This window comes from Bos grunniens, chromosome 19 (assembly GCF_055505025.1).
Source record: "Bos grunniens cultivar Pamir isolate PY7600 chromosome 19, Bosgru_T2T1.0, whole genome shotgun sequence".
NCBI lineage: Eukaryota > Metazoa > Chordata > Mammalia > Artiodactyla > Bovidae > Bos > Bos grunniens.
In genome coordinates, this window is record NC_141183.1 from 35,295,811 (window position 1) to 35,311,352 (window position 15,542).

Below are 15,542 nucleotides of genomic sequence, written 5' to 3' on the forward strand. Positions count from 1 at the left end.
CTGCTCCTGTTCTGTTAACCTCAGCCTTTCTCTGACCACGTTATGACATTTCAATCATGTTTAACTAGGACCTCCAGTTACTTTTTTTTTTTAATGTTTATTTATTTGGCTGTGTCAGGTCTTTCGTTGCCGCACACGGGATCTTTGTTGCGCCATGCCAGATCTTTCCTTATGGCGCACAGATTCTCTAGTTGTAACACACAGGCTTCAGTAGCTGTGGCTTAGATGCTGCACAGCATGTGAGATCTTAGTTCCCTGACCAGGGATCAAACCCATGTCCTCTACATTGCAAGGAGTATACATAACCACTGGACCACTAGAGACGTCCTTCCAGTTACTTTTTAGTCATTATTTGTACAGAGTTAGCTCTTCTCTAATAAATACAAAGGGCCTGTGAGTTGAGGAAAACTGGTAGGGATTTATCCCAAATGCTGATTTCATCGTGGTACCCTAGAATTGGTCTGTTCAGTCTTGGATCAGAAACTTGCCATATTTGCAGTATGGCAGTAAACCATGACCCCAAACCTCTATAGCGTAGGCCATTGCTATTGTAATATTTTGTTTAGCTTTCAGGTATATGCCCACTCTCTTCCCAAAAAAGGAAGTCCTTCCATTGGTTTTTGACCTTCCAGAATAGCACACTCCGGACACTTTTTTATTTGAGACAGAGTTCACTACCCTAAAATTTTTTCTGAAGTACAGAATTCAGTGAGCTTCAGCATAGAGTTGTACAACCATTACCACTGTCTAATCCCACAACGTTTTCATCATCCCAGAAGGAAACTTGGTACGTTTGGCGGTCATTCCCGTTCCCTTTCCTCAGCACCCCAGGCACTAGTCTACTTTCTGTCTTTGTGTCTCTCAGGCTTTTTTCAGTGAGTTAGTTGAGTGAAATAACACAGGCTCTCAACACAAACCTAAAAAGTAATTGATAAATTATATCATCACCTTCCATATATTCTACTTAACTGTAGTTTTAAATATTTCACAAAGTGTGAAATGCTCATTTAATCATCACTTAAACAGAAATCTTAAATTGACCTGGGTAAGATATAAAATGTCTGAAGCATTCCAGGTTGTGGAGGGTTTATTGACTATAAAGACTAAGTTTCTCTATACCTTCTGTTTCCTTTCTGGTGTCTCTTATTTGCTACTTTTGGGGAGTTAATCTACTTGGAATTTTTTTTTTAATAAGTTTATGAAATACAGTATTCATCTGTTTTCTTGCCAGTACTCAGCCATTTGAGATCTCAGCATTTGCGTTACAGTTATAGTTTGGCAGTACCTGTTATCCTAGAAGTTTGCTTTCCATAGATACTCGTGAAGCTCTAATTGTTTTGGAAGTTAAACTGCCAAACCCAGTGGAAAACATCCTTACATGTACAGTGATGTGCAAACTATGTCAGTTCTTCTTGCCTCTGTTATCAGGCTAACCCTCCTGGCGTGCTGGCCCTTCTGGATGAAGAGTGCTGGTTCCCTAAAGCCACAGATAAGACCTTTGTTGAAAAGCTCGTTCAAGAGCAAGGGTCCCACTCCAAGTTTCAGAAACCACGTCAATTGAAAGACAAAGCTGATTTTTGCATTATCCATTATGCAGGGAAGGTAAGAGTGAAAGAATTCCATTAAAAGTACCATGCTTGAAATTTTGCTACTTTTGATGAGGGTTGTAACAAATGTGCTGGGATGTGAAGCAGGGAGAGAGGTAATTATTGCACGGCCAAGCAGTGAGAATGGGCCGCTCATGCTTAAAATCCCCAGGCTCCCCAGTGCTTTGGGAGGAAGGTTTTTAGGGTGAAGGCTGCAGAATATGTGACTTCCTTTTGATTGGTTGCTGGGGAGGGAACGGGGCGGTGCTCCAGGCACCTTGGGTTCAGCCTGAAGTTGCCATCTTTTGCCTGGCAGAGATTCTGTGAATGTTTGGGGTTAAGGCTGAATATGTTTTTCTTGCTTTTGTTTTTTCCCCTCTCTCCGCCTTTGGCTGTGGTCCGGCAGGTGGACTACAAGGCAGACGAGTGGCTGATGAAGAACATGGACCCCCTGAATGACAACGTGGCCACCCTCCTGCACCAGTCCTCTGACAGATTCGTGGCAGAGCTCTGGAAGGATGGTAAGAATGTGCTCGTGTTTGTCATCGAGCTTGACTGGAATCTTTTACAGTTAAGGCTTATGTACGGTTCTTTTACATAGAGATGTGTGTATATTTTCTTACTTTAAAGCTCTTTAATTTCCCTAGAGCAGGGCTGCCGTTGTGTCGGATTTTACCCACTTTAAGGAAACTTGAGTAACAAGATATCTGCCTTCTTGGTCAGATGCTGTGGGAACATTCTAGTAGCACAGCCATAAGACCTGCACGTTTGCCTCAGGCCACCCTGGTCCCCACACAGTCGTAACCCAGGGGTGTTGGGATGCAGAACCCTGGAAGCCTCTGCATTCTCAGACCATCTGCATATAGGTCAGTTGTCTTTATCGCCACCAGTCCTCAGGTGGCGGTTTCAGTGGCTTTATCGTAGACCAGAGGAGCAAAGCACCTGTGTCCATGTTTGTAGTGGGACCAGCGTTTTCTGAGCTTAGCTGTCTACATGTTTCATCCTGGTTGTTCCTCCCACTTCACTTGGCCTCAGGTCATGAGGACCTTAGCTTCGAGTCTGTCTCTGCCTAGGCCGTGACCCTGACCCCAGGCCTGTCAGCTCACTTCTGCTTTTTCTGTAGCATCTCAAGACCTCGTCACCTAGGTGTCTCTGCACAGGTAGCGAGAAAGAAACCCAGAATGCAGATCAGAGGGCTTAGGGCCATCAGGGCAAAGAGAAAGAAAAGCATGACCGCAGAGACAGTGAGCTGGGGATGATGACCATGTCAAAGACGGTCTAGTCAGGTCACTTAGGTCAGCTCCAGCAAGTGTGGGGGTGGGCACAGCGCATGTGCTCCAGCACGTGTTCTGGAGAGAGACTGTGGCTGTGAGACTGCACAGGCAGGGACTAGGGGAAAGGTGCGGTTTCCAGCAGGTGAAACAAGCTTTTCATCACTGTCCCTCTGGGTGGACATCTGCACGTGGCCGCTGCTGCTCGCTGTTGCTGGCAGTAACTTGCTTCACCAAGGCAGCCTTTTGAGGTCTGAGGAGAGGGCAGGACCCCAAGGTGGCATCCACAGTGCCATGCAGCAGAGGGACTCTCGGCTCTGTGCTCTGGGAAGTATGAGAGTAGGTCTGAGCTGTGAGTCTAGAGTGGAAAGGGGACCCTGAGATCTGGTGGCCACTGGGTCCTCAGGGCCAGGAAGACCACACAGGTCAGTGGGAAACATCCCAAGAAGAGGAGGCAAAAATGACTGACGCTGCTTGGCAGGAATGTAGTGTTCAGTCAGGAATGGATTGTTGTGCTGCCCTGGGCAGTGTGGGGCCCCCCAGCTTCGCTCAGGTCTCAGAGCAAAGTGGGTGAGACGTGTGGATGACTGCTGAGTGTCGGTGACCCCTGAGATGATTGTTACATGCAGAATGGAGGAGGGCTGCCTTGTTCCTGGGGTGCTAAGGTCAGATGTCACGAAGGAGGAGGCAGTCTTTCTTGTCCTTGAAAAATAATTTGTTGAAAAAACAAAGCCAGTATCTCCTGAGCATGTGCTAAGGGCCTGGCAGTCTCCCAGCATCACTGGTGAGCATTTACATCCTGATTGGGCCTTAACCGCAGAGTGACAAAGTTTACCTGAACTCATATCGGAGTGGGTGGTGTTTTTAGAAGTGATGTTTGTGTGGGCAAAGGGGTTGTTGAGCCAGTGGAAGGAATGATCACAGTGAGGAAGTGGAAAATCCCAGCGCAGGGTAAGAATCCCATTGAGGCTTTAGGGCAGGGCTGGGACCAGCAGGCGGAGTGAATTTTGCAGATGAGAATGGTGACAGAAGAGGCTGGACCACAGAGAAACCCTCTGGCAAGTACCATGGATTTGCCTTCATGAACTGAATGGCATCAGTAGGTTTGTAGGTCAGGGTAGGAACACAGTGTGAACTTGAAGAAGCAAAGCGGGCAGTGGCTTGTCGGATGGATTGGGGTGAAAGACCCCAGAAGCAGGGAGTTCAGAGCAAGGTGACCGAGGACAAAAGCAGTGGGCATGGAAGAGCAAAGCCTAGGAGAAAAGGAACAGAGGAAACTAGTGGTCTACCATTAAAGTCTCAAAAGTGGGTTTTCTCTCTTCATTTTGAATGAGAAGAGAAGCAGGTGTTTGGGGAATCATGGCAGGAGGTCCTGGGCTTGACCAAAAGCAGTTTGGTGGGAATCACCTGCTGAGACCCTGACCCGTTCACTCGTCCAGCCTCACACTGGATCATACACAGTCAAGCGGATCCCAGAACCATGAAAGACTTGTTCTGCGCCCGCCCAGGGCTTTCCCAGGACACACTCAGAAGCGGGAGCAGGACGGAGGGGCCTCTGCCTTGGCTTCCTCCTTCCCAGCTCCTCATCAGCCCCACCCTCCCCGTCCAGGTACAGAAGGGCATTTGTCCACATCAGGTCAGAAGTTTCAGGAATGAGAGATCTGGTGGGGAAGGTGGGAGGGGAGGCTGCAGTTGCCGTGAAGATGTGACGCGTATCCATGTCACAGGTACAGGGAGGACCCTGTCTGGAGAGCCTTTACCTGCCTGTTTATGCTTTCCCGAATGAGCTATAGAGAGGTTTTTCACTTGATGACAGAAACTCTGAAAGGCGTGAGGCCTGCAGGGCCCTCCTGTCCTGCCCGGGCCCTGTCCAGCTGTCCTCAGCTGTTTGCACTACTCTCCCAGGGCCTCACCTTTCCCCACAGGCAGCTCCGGAACACATGTCACCACTTCGGTCTGAACAGGCCAAGTGGACTCCTACCCCGAGCGTGCCCTGGCTGTGCCAGTGTCTGCTCCAGAGTCATCCTGCGTGTTTGCTGCTCTTAGCAGGAGGTCTTGCCATCCGTCAGCTCAGGTGCAGTCACTTGGTGTAATCCGAGTGACAGGTTCTCGGAGGTGACCCACCGTTGGGCGGGTCGGGGGCAGGGCAAGCAGAGCCGGATGCCAGGCTTCCCCGATTGCGAGGACTGCATATTTTATGTGTGAGCTCAGCGGCAGGCCCAGGAGTTTGAAAAGGGTTGTAGGGTGGAGAATTCATCTTGTTCACTCTAGATGTAGGGATGTCTTGGGAGAAGAAGAGCTTCTGGGAAAAAAATAGTCCTGGAAAAAAACGTAAAAATAGTTGCATATTTTTATAGCCACGTCAGTACAAAAGCAGAAAATGACAAGTTGACTGAATGTTTGAGGATATGATGGGTGAGTGTAGTTTGCCTGCAAAGATGCAATACCTTGAGTATAAAACACTCGTGTTAAAATAGACTTTGTGTCAGAATTTTCTCCAGGCCAGACCAGGAGAATTCAGATTTATTGGTGGCAGCCCTGCCCTAGAGACTCGTAGTGCCCAACTTTTTGCTAAAAGATGTCATGGGATCTCTTAGCAGCTACACTTGATTTCTTACTACTTCTAGGGGCTAACATACAGGGGGAAAAGACCTAAAAATTACATTTTCCTGTAAATGTGCCTCCTGAGATATTTTCATCAGTAACGGTATGATCAATAAGTATCGTCTTAGTTATTATTTGACTGTTACTTTAACATTTTATACAACAGAATTTTGTTTTCCATAATGGTAGTTACTATTTGTATTTGAAGTAAAGTGTATTTCCAAAATCTGAATTGGAAATAAAATTACAGAACAGTGTATTTTTAATAGTAAATGCCACCTTTTTCAGAGTAATCTAACTTACTATTAGTTTTGTCCTGATTTGTTAATAATTTGCAAGACAATATTATAAAAGACAATGCACATGGTATCTTGTTGCTCTTAAATTTCATCCTGCATTTACATGGGGGTAACCATTTGCCTTTGATACATTGTATAATGCTTACACCTGGAGCTGGGAGTGGTTCAGCTGTATTCATTTATTTTGTAAAGAACTTTGTCCAGATGTGCAAATTCTGAAACAGTAATGTTTGCATGGGGTCTGCCCTGGACTAGCTACTTCTGTAGCCCGATTGCAAAATTGACTTGTGATGTCAAATGTCTCTCACACTAACTGAAGTGTTTGTGTATCTGCCCTTCTGTCCTCCTGTTTTTGCTGTTTCTCTGCTTTAGAGATTCAGAATATTCAGAGAGCTTCTTTCTATGACAGTGTTTCTGGTCTTCATGAGCCACCAGGTGAATGGATAAAGCCTGTAGGTCTTCTAGACACAAAGGGTTTCAACCCAGAGGAGGCACTTGTGGGGGGCTGGCAGGGGGGCCGGGAGGGTGGAGGGGTGGTTTCTGGGTTTCTGTTTTTGTTTTGCTCATAGACCTGCATGAACCTTCATTTCATGCTCAGTTTTATTATCCTTAAAGGCAACTGTTTGAGCGCATAAACAATTCAATCGCTACTGCCTACACATCGCTTCTTATTTTATGCGTAGCCCAAAGCACCGCATAGCAAAAGGTCTGTGCCCACCTTTTCCAGTAGTGCCATCTGATACCCAGTCCTCTAAGGGAATTGTTAGGACTTGATGTGCCAAATAATATGTCCCTTGTCTTTGAGTTAAGATTTTCAACTCTAAGGAACTCCAAGGAGGAATTTTTTTTTTTTTTTCAAGTCATTAACATTTTGTGAACAATTAATTGCATAATTACCTCATGTATGTTGGACTCATCATTATGCCTTTTAATTGGAATTGATGTGCATATCTGGCTACTTGGCATTTTCTTTTGAACTGACCAGGTACTACCTGTCAATACAAGGCTAGATTTATGCACATTGAGACAAAGAGTGGAGTGTTAGAACCTGTACCTTGAACCTGAAGTTGAGTATTAGACATTTGAGCCTAAAGGTTTGAGTCCATAGCCCTGTTTAAAATACAGCCCAACCCTATAGATCAACTATACTTTAAAAATAAATGAATAAAGAGAAAGAATACAGCCTAAACATGGCAAAGGCTAATGTAAATGAAGATCATGTAACCTACTTGTTTAGTGAAACTGTCAAGTGAAAATTCGATAAAGTCAAATTCATATTATAAAATTTCCTTCATGATTTTGGAACATAATGCTGAGATCCAAATCCATCTCAAAAGGTTTTAAAAAATATGTTGAAACAAACATGCCCATTTTAACCCAAGATTCCTGCTGTCAGTTCTAGATCACCTACCGTGAAAAAAATAGGTTGCAAGTAAGGGTGTGGGAGGGAGGAATAGATGATGCCAAAGATTGCTGCATGAGCTGGGATGACTGCCCACAGGAGACACCTTCACAGTTGGTCATCTTTGGCCTTGGGGGTGGCGGTGGGGGCAGCTGGTACTGATGGAGCTGAGGAAGTGAAGAGGGAGTCAGGAGGCGGTTTGATGCTTGTGGTCTGCCTGGGACTTGTGCTATGATAAAAGGTCAGCGGTCGAACTTTTGAACTTGCTCCCAAAGCAGACTGCCCTCTTTAAATTCATTCCTCTACCTCTTGGGTTTCTAGTTGTTTAAGAGACTTGTTGCCCACTGTCACTCCCCTGCTCCTGGCACCAAGCAGGCACACCATGAAGTCACAGAGGGAGGGGCTGGGTGGGCGCAACAGCTTCGCCCAGCCTCCCGCCACGGCCTTTCCCTCTCCCACAGCACAGAGGCTCTTTCCTGTGGGGCTGTGATCTTTGGGGTCTGTGGACCAGGTGCTTTCCATACCTGCTGGATCAGGTCCGTGGCTACCCTGGATGACAGCATTCCCACAGAGGGCCAGCTCACCCCTCCCCCGCTGCTGGCCTCGTAAGTGGAAACATGCCTGGTCCATCTCTCTTGTGAGGTGGCCCCTGGTTGAGTCGCTCCGCTGACCTCTGAGTATCAGAGTCTCAGTCTCTCCTCCTGATGAGCCTTCCATCCACCATGGCTCCATGTGGTCTTGAAGCTGTGTATAGTATTTCTACAGCAAAAATGTTCTCAACATCTGCTTATGGAATCAAAGCCCAAGGAGGGGTAACAGGCTTTCAATGAAAACACAGGCATTAGTATTCTCAGTGATTTCTCTGGAGACGATGAGAGGGATCCTAGGGATGAAATCATGATGGCCTTTGATGCGTTGAGGTGGCGGCGCCTCTGAATGAGAGGACACGTGCTCACACGGGCCCTGTGCCTCAAAGTACAGTCGGGACATTAGGAAGACGCCACTGGAAGAACATGCAGGCCTTTGAGGTTAAAAATGAGAGATGGGTAAAGAGAGGTTTCCAAAACCATCAAAAAATAAGCACGGGGAGAATGGAACAGAATTCCTGGAGGCAGAATAAGGAGGTCATGCAAGTTTCTGCTGTAAACCAAAGGTCTGTATTTTCTTCCAAATAATTTGAAAGTCTAGACTCCTGGGATAAACTGGTAATGGAGGATGCAATGAATTAGCTAAGCAGTTTCCTAACCCTCAGAGTTGTAGGCGGGGTTTTTAAACTAAAAGGCCTATGATGACAGGGGCTGCTGTCCATGGCTTTGGTCTTGATCCTGTGTCAGGGGACACTTGCGTGCAGTCTGCCCTGACGCTAGTTGACACCTACCACCTCCTTTATGGGGTAGTAAGGACCATCAACAGGAGCAGCCGTGCAGGAGACACTGTGGCAAGGAGAGGGGCTCCCTGTGCCCAGACTGGCTTCTGCAGGGACAGAAAGTACAGATGGGACAGTAAAGGAGACAGATTCAAGGTCAGCTCACCACTGGTGCTTGGGAGAAGCACGGTTGCATTCTCCTTAAATCACATGCTCCCTGTCAACCTCCAGGCTTCCTGGGATTTTTCTAAATACTCTAGAACATTTAAGAGACTGGTTCTACAACCCAGTTAGGTAACCATTGTAAATTTGTTACTTCTATATAATAGGGGGTACACTGGAGATAGTCTGCTCAGTGTTAAGGTTGTTTCTGGAAATGCACAGTACTTAAATGTTTGTTTCAGAACCCTTTTTTGGGGCCGTGCTGCATGGCATGTGGGATCTTATTTCCCCAACCAGGGATTGAACCCGTGCCCCCTGCAGTGGAATCGTGGACTTTTAATCACTGGACCAGCAGGCAAGTCCCTCAGAATCTTGACTTAGTAATGCTTTCGTGTACCTCACAGTAGAACTGTCTTAGTCGGTGTGAATGAGCGCTGAGGGCCTCTCTCGGGTAGGAGTGTGAGATAGAGTTCCTGCTCATCAAGGCTGGGTTAAAGTTAACCTTAAAATAGGTTTCTACTCCCCTTTTTGATTTCCAGCTCTATTAACTAGAGAGAATTTCTGAAGAACTGGCTTAACTGTGTCAAGTGCTATTAGATCACTAGTATTTTGTCCCATGCACAGATTTAAAGAACACAAACATCTGTCTCCTGAGACTGTCTGCTAGAAGAAGAGCCAGTTAAGCATTCTGGCCCCACACGATGCCATTCCTTATGTAAAACTATTGATGGCAGTTTTATGAGATGGGTGATTACAGCTGCACTTTTTTTTCTCTTAAACTGTGTGTATACCCTTACAGGTCCCAGGTGTGTGGAGCTCATCTCATTTCTGACTGTCCACATGGAGTTTGTTAATAAATTAAGTGTTGATGTGAAATACTTTGAACTCTTTACAGGCTACCAGGCAACCAAGTAATGAATTGCAGTTCCCACCAGCACCCTAATCGGCCTTGCCTGGCCCCTCAGACCGAAGAGCAGCAGGAGAAACAAAGCCACTCCACCCTGAAGCCCTGGGCTGGGGCTGTGAGGCGCTTTGAGGTTTTAGTAGCGATATTAGGTCTTAGGAGAAGCAGTGCTGCCCTTCTCGGGGAACTGCTAGGATCTTGTCTGCGTTTTCCTGATTGCTGCTGTAATTTTCAACAAGAAAATATTTTTTTAAATAGAGGTTTTTCTTCGTCTTGGTTTTTTGAGTTAAACTGTATGAGTATTAGGGCCCTGATTATTTAATGAAGTTCCCACAGTGTTTCTGTTTTACCTACAAGATAATTTTGCTCAGTGGTAGAAACTAACCCCAAGTTTAAGTTTTTCAATTTAAAAAAAACCTGAAAGTCTAAAGCATTAATTTTTTAAAACTGTTGTGTATTTAGCTTGGACTTACCTCTATTAGAGTTAAATTTGAAAATCAGGTTCTTTTTTTTTTATTATTAAAAAAAAACAAAATAGTCCTTCCTTGGAACTGCCTCGTGGGTCCCTGCAGACCAGTACAGCTGAATCCCCAGAGTTCACATGGTGCTTCTTCTCTTATTGTGGGCATGACTCGTTCCTGTGGATCATTTTGTGTTCATTCAGCGGATGTTTGTTTAAACAAATTACTGTGCACCAGGGACCCTACTCAGGCCAACATTGGGTGGTGGGATGGGCAGAAGAAGCTGTCTGAGCTGGTGATCAGAGGGGCCCCGGGACACTGGGGATCAACTCTCAGGATCCCTTGTGTGTTCAGTGCTGGAGAAACGTCCCCAGAAGCTCAGTCCAATGGAAATATCCATGGAACAGAGTGGAAGGTTTGTCCCAGAGTATGGGGTCTGTGATTGGAAGGTTAGAGGAGGGAGTGGCCTGTTTAGTCTGGAGGCAGGTGGATGTTGGAGCCTAAAAAGAGGTGGCGGGAGAGGAATGGAGACCTAAAAGCCATTATGAGTTTGCTGGGACCCCCTGCGTGGGGGCGGGGTTCCTTGGCTCCATTGCACAGAGAAACAAACTGAGGCTTGGAGAAGCTGGGTGACTTGACCCAAGATCACACAGCTTGTGGCTGGCAGGAGTTTGTCTGAGTGGAGTTCCTCATCCTTGCACTCTCCCACTGGGGCTACTTGGACCGTGTCCTACAGGCTATAGGAGAAATAGGATTTTAAGTCTAGGAACAAGTAGCTTGTTTAGTTTTAGAAATATCTGTTAATCATGACACTGGAACTAAAGGTATGAGTGGAAAGCACAGTGTGGCTGCAGGGGTGGGAGGATGAAACGGGAGGAAGGAGCCAGGAAGGGTGTCGTCACACAGACCAGGGGAAAGACTCTGGTGGTCTGTCTTGAAGTTCCCATAAATCAGAGGCTGGACATGGGAGGGTTGTTGACGCTGACTCTGGGTTTCTGGCTGGAGTCACCAGTGGCCACGTCTGCCCAGGAGGAGAGACAGGGAGCATCTGCTTCAGTTCAGGACTTTGACCTCAGCTCCCCTCTTCTGACAGCCCCTTCTCCTCCCTCTTCACCAGCTCCTCCTTACTCCGGCTCCTTGGGGCTTGCCTGGCACCCCCATCTCTGTTCATTCACCCTTTAAGGGGCTCATCCAGCCCTGTAACTTTAAACCCTACCTGAAAGTTGGCACCTCCCAAACCTGCCTTCTCTCCCTCAGACCTACTTGCCTAGCAGCAGACGGCAGTGTTCCACTGTCCACTCAACATCTCCACCTCAGTGTCTCACGGGTACCCAGACATACATAGAGCTTGGGTCCGTCTCCCCTCCCACAGAATCTCTTTCTCTCATCATCTTTCCCATGGTACCACCAGCCACTTACCCACTCAAGCCCAGATCCCAGGAATTCTTGCCCTGGCCCTCTACCTGATTCTCCATGTCAAGTTCATCCTAAGAGCAAGTCAGTTCTCCCACAAAATTACATCTGGAATCCTCTTCCTCTTCGATCTCCTCCATGATCTCACAAGTTCAGGCTGCCATCATGTCTCTTAGAGCCTAGACTTCGACATGGATCCCTGTCACCTTGCTGATCCCTTCCCAGTCCACCCTCTTACTGTGGGCGTGTCCTCGCCTCCCGGCTCCTGAACAAGCATCTTGTTCTTTTCTTTTGATGCATTTCTCACTAGTTATAGTTCTGAAAGCATTTAATTTGTACCGCATTTATTTGCTAACATACGTGTATCAAGCAGGTTATGTGCCAGACATTGTGCTAGGTTAGAGGGAGGTGATACTGAGGAAAAACAGATGTTGAGAGGCTCTTTGTGACCTGGTAGACACGAGAGTATAGGTGTTTGGTGACTGGTGCTGGGTAGTCAGGTATAGGGGTTCAAGGCATAAGTGAGATGCCCAGGAGGAGACTGAGGCTTGAGGAAGGCAGAAGGTCAAGTGCGCTTGTGTCCTGCCTTAGTCTAAAAAGGATTTCAGGTGAGCTGAGTTTGGGCCCCTAGTGAGCATCGTGAGATACAGAAAGAAGCAGCAGTCAGGTCATCAAGGAGCATGTAGTAGTTAGAGAGGGGGGTAGAGGGCCAGCAAACGGTGGGATTCACAGTTCACAAAGAAGCCAGGTATGGAGACTCTAGAATGCTGCTGTGATGGTCAGCAGGGGTTTTAAATGGACCAGGGTCAAGTGAGATAAGCCCTGGACTGGGGTTGTATAAGGCTGGGAAGGAGGGAGGCCTGGAAGCCAGCTGGCTGCACAGAGAAGAGGAAGGGTGAGGAGTGAGTGGCACGTGTGGGGCCCGCCCTAGAGAGAGGCTCGAGGAGACGAAGCAGGAGGTCACACAAGTTCATCGTCCCGGCATGTGCAGGCACCACCCAGCCTTCCCGCGCCTTCCACAGCAGGCCTGCGTGACTTGGGCACACTTCACATGGTGCCAGGTCCCTGCATGCTCTCTGCCCTGGAGAACACATGAAAGAAACGGGACTGACAGGGTCAAAGAGAGCGATAATGAGGCTAGTGCAACTGTTATTTTGATTTTTTTTCAAAATACTATTTCAGTTGAGTGTTTTATTCTTTCATTAGATGCTTTTAAATGAGAGCATATTAGGCACCAAGCATTTGGCCGGCAGCTGGTCCACTTGCCGGGCTCTTGGTGTGAGCCTGTCACTTGAAGCAGTGGGTCTACGTGGACAGTGGACGCTGACGGCTGCCTTCATAAGAGCATCGTGTCTGAGTGGTTTAGCCCTCGTTGAACTCAGCTCAGGCACTGATTCTTTCCAGAACAGCCTTCCAATGTTGCATCCTGGCCCTTTCATGCATGTCCTGGTGCTTTGAAGAGAGAGCTGAAGCTTACTCATCCCTGAAAATCTGAGCTGATTTGCTATAACCTTCCTGCGTTTGTTGGCTTTTCTCATTGGCAATCAAACGACCAATAAGAAATGACTCTGGCCCCTTAATTGGAGCATATTCACTCAGTGGATTTGCTTTGTACAGTCATAAGTTTTAAAGTACAGTTTTTAGAAGCCATTTCGTATTTTGAGATTTACAGTGCCAGTTTGTATTAGCAATGCCAGCCAATGACCTTTCATTTACCAAATAATTGTATATGTAACAGGCAGATGTTATCAGAGACAGTGAGTTCCTGACACTAGCGCAGCGGAAGGCACCTGCTGGTATGTGGTACGAAGCACTACCGTATCCTCCCTGGAAGTGTGTGGCTGTTAGTTCACGGCTTGTGCAGTGTCTAAATATGCTGACTGCCTTACCTCTATGGCATCTCCTATCATCTGTCCCACAAAGCTTGTGCTGCCGCACTTTCACTCTGTCTTTTCTTTCCCTGCTAAAGAGTTAGGTCTGACTTCTTTTCCCTTGTCTCTCTTATTTCCACCAGTGGACCGGATCGTGGGTCTGGATCAGGTCACGGGGATGACGGAGACGGCATTCGGCTCCGCCTATAAAACCAAGAAGGGCATGTTCCGCACTGTCGGGCAGCTCTACAAAGAATCGCTCACCAAGCTGATGGCGACGCTCCGGAACACCAACCCGAACTTCGTGCGCTGCATCATCCCGAATCACGAGAAGCGGGTATGTGTTTCAGAGCAGGTGCTGCCACTGGAGACGGATCTGGGCCAGCTCACAGAGATGAGGCTCTGAAACTGTCGTCTGCTTGATTAGGCTGGGAAACTGGACCCACACCTGGTGCTGGATCAGCTCCGCTGCAATGGCGTCCTGGAAGGGATCCGCATCTGCCGCCAGGGCTTCCCCAACCGGATCGTTTTCCAGGAATTCAGACAGAGGTATTGCTCACCTTGACCTGTGCTTACCTGAATATCCAACAGTGTGATGATGAGGAAAGACTTTTCCTTGTTTCCCGGAGAGTCTCGTTTTCTTTTCACGAAGGAAGAGGGTCGTCATCATCATTACCTTTCTGGTTGGTCAGGAACATCTACTGCCTGCTTTGCAGAGGTGCAGGGTGCCGATAACTTCTGTGGGTGCAGCACAGACAGCTCCTGTCCTCGGGGTGCTGAGGCAGTTGTGAGGAAACACTGAGAGCTGAGAACGTACAGTTCACTCATTCAGACAGTTCTACCTGGGATTTAAACTAATGTTTTTTTTAATATATGAATAATGTATATTCCTTTTAGGAAATGTTTTTAACATGTAAAAGGTAATAAGAATTACTCAGGTGTGACTCCTGAAAGTGTTTGGGATGTTTCTGTCTGTCTTCAATGAATGTATCTGTTTGTGTGTGTGTATGTGTGTTTTCATGCAGTGCACGCCCATCAGTGTGTACTTACAGTCATTTTACTAAAGTAGAATAGGAATAGGAGCGATCAGAAAAGGAGAATTAAGAAAAAGACGAGAGAAGATCAAGTGAGGTAGAAATGGATGAAAACATATGATGGGCTGCAGTTATTTTAAGAGTCTGTTAATGTAATTTTGTTAAATAGTCTGGTTTGCCTTTTTTCTCCTGGAAATCAGGTTTCCAAGTATGATAACATTTGTTGTTGCATAAAATAAACAGGACTGTAGGTCAAAGAGTAGCCTTTCCTCCCACTGTTCCAGAGAGAAACCAGTTGAAAATCTGTTCCAGTCCTTACAGGTTTTCAGGAAACCCTTATCATGGCCCCACTGTATGATAAATGGGCTGATAGTGTTTCACTTTTCATTGACAGGGAAAAGGAAACATAGTAACTGGCTTCCAGAAAACTGTTCATGTAGCCAGGATTCATCTTTTAGTACAGCCATTATCTGAGACTGGGACCTCCCTGGTGGTTCAGTGGCTAAGATTCCACGCTCTCAGTGCAGAGGACTCAGGTTCGATCCCAGGTCAGGGAACTAGATCCCATGTACTGCAAGAAAGAGAATCCACATGCCGCAACTAAGACCCAGTGCAGCCAAATAAATATTGAAAACATACATATATATAGTCACTGTCTTTGTACTAACACTTTCTTGGAGAGTAGCCCACACACACTAAATGCATGGGCCTTGAGTGTGCAGGTCAGTGAGTGTGTGTGCTCCCAGCCCAGCACTGTTCTGAGTCACCCCAGTACTTCCTCATGTTCTAGACAGAGGCCTCTGAATGTTGCTCTCACAGCTTTTCCTGTTATCTGGTAAGTGCCTACAAGCTGACAGTGACTGAAAATGCAGAGTCAGATTCTCCTTGCATCTTAAGGATGTGGATATTTTATAGGAAATGAAAAACAAAAACAGAAGGTTTTTTCATCACCGTGTTTTTGATTCTTCTCTGCCACAACTACTTAAATATGGTCTCTGACCTGGGAATTCACTGCATTTTCACTTTGCCACTTTTAAGACGTAGAAATTAGATCTGCAGAAAACCTCCGATCATCAGCTGGTCATTTCTTTACTCTTAATTTGACACAATTGCCCATCATATTATTGCCTCTTAGAGAAAGCAGAACTCATCATTAGTAGGTGAACATT

The 15,542-nt window shown here is 46.7% G+C and overlaps 1 protein-coding gene across 15 annotated transcripts in view; it reads left to right on the plus strand.

Moving 5' to 3' along the window:
* MYH10 (myosin heavy chain 10) overlaps positions 1-15,542 on the plus strand; it is a 121,575-nt gene that overhangs the window by 78,827 nt on the left and 27,206 nt on the right. For 8 of the 15 annotated variants that reach the window (XM_086358962.1, XM_086358958.1, XM_086358957.1 and 5 more), the window contains 5 exons: positions 1,429-1,602; positions 1,993-2,107; positions 6,133-6,195; positions 13,483-13,676; positions 13,767-13,888. In XM_086358962.1, the coding sequence (XP_086215088.1) occupies positions 1,429-1,602; positions 1,993-2,107; positions 6,133-6,195; positions 13,483-13,676; positions 13,767-13,888 (668 nt within the window). The remainder of the gene's footprint in view (positions 1-1,428; positions 1,603-1,992; positions 2,108-6,132; positions 6,196-13,482; positions 13,677-13,766; positions 13,889-15,542) is intronic. The other 7 variants (XM_086358967.1, XM_086358964.1, XM_086358965.1 and 4 more) reach the window with 1 other exon arrangement.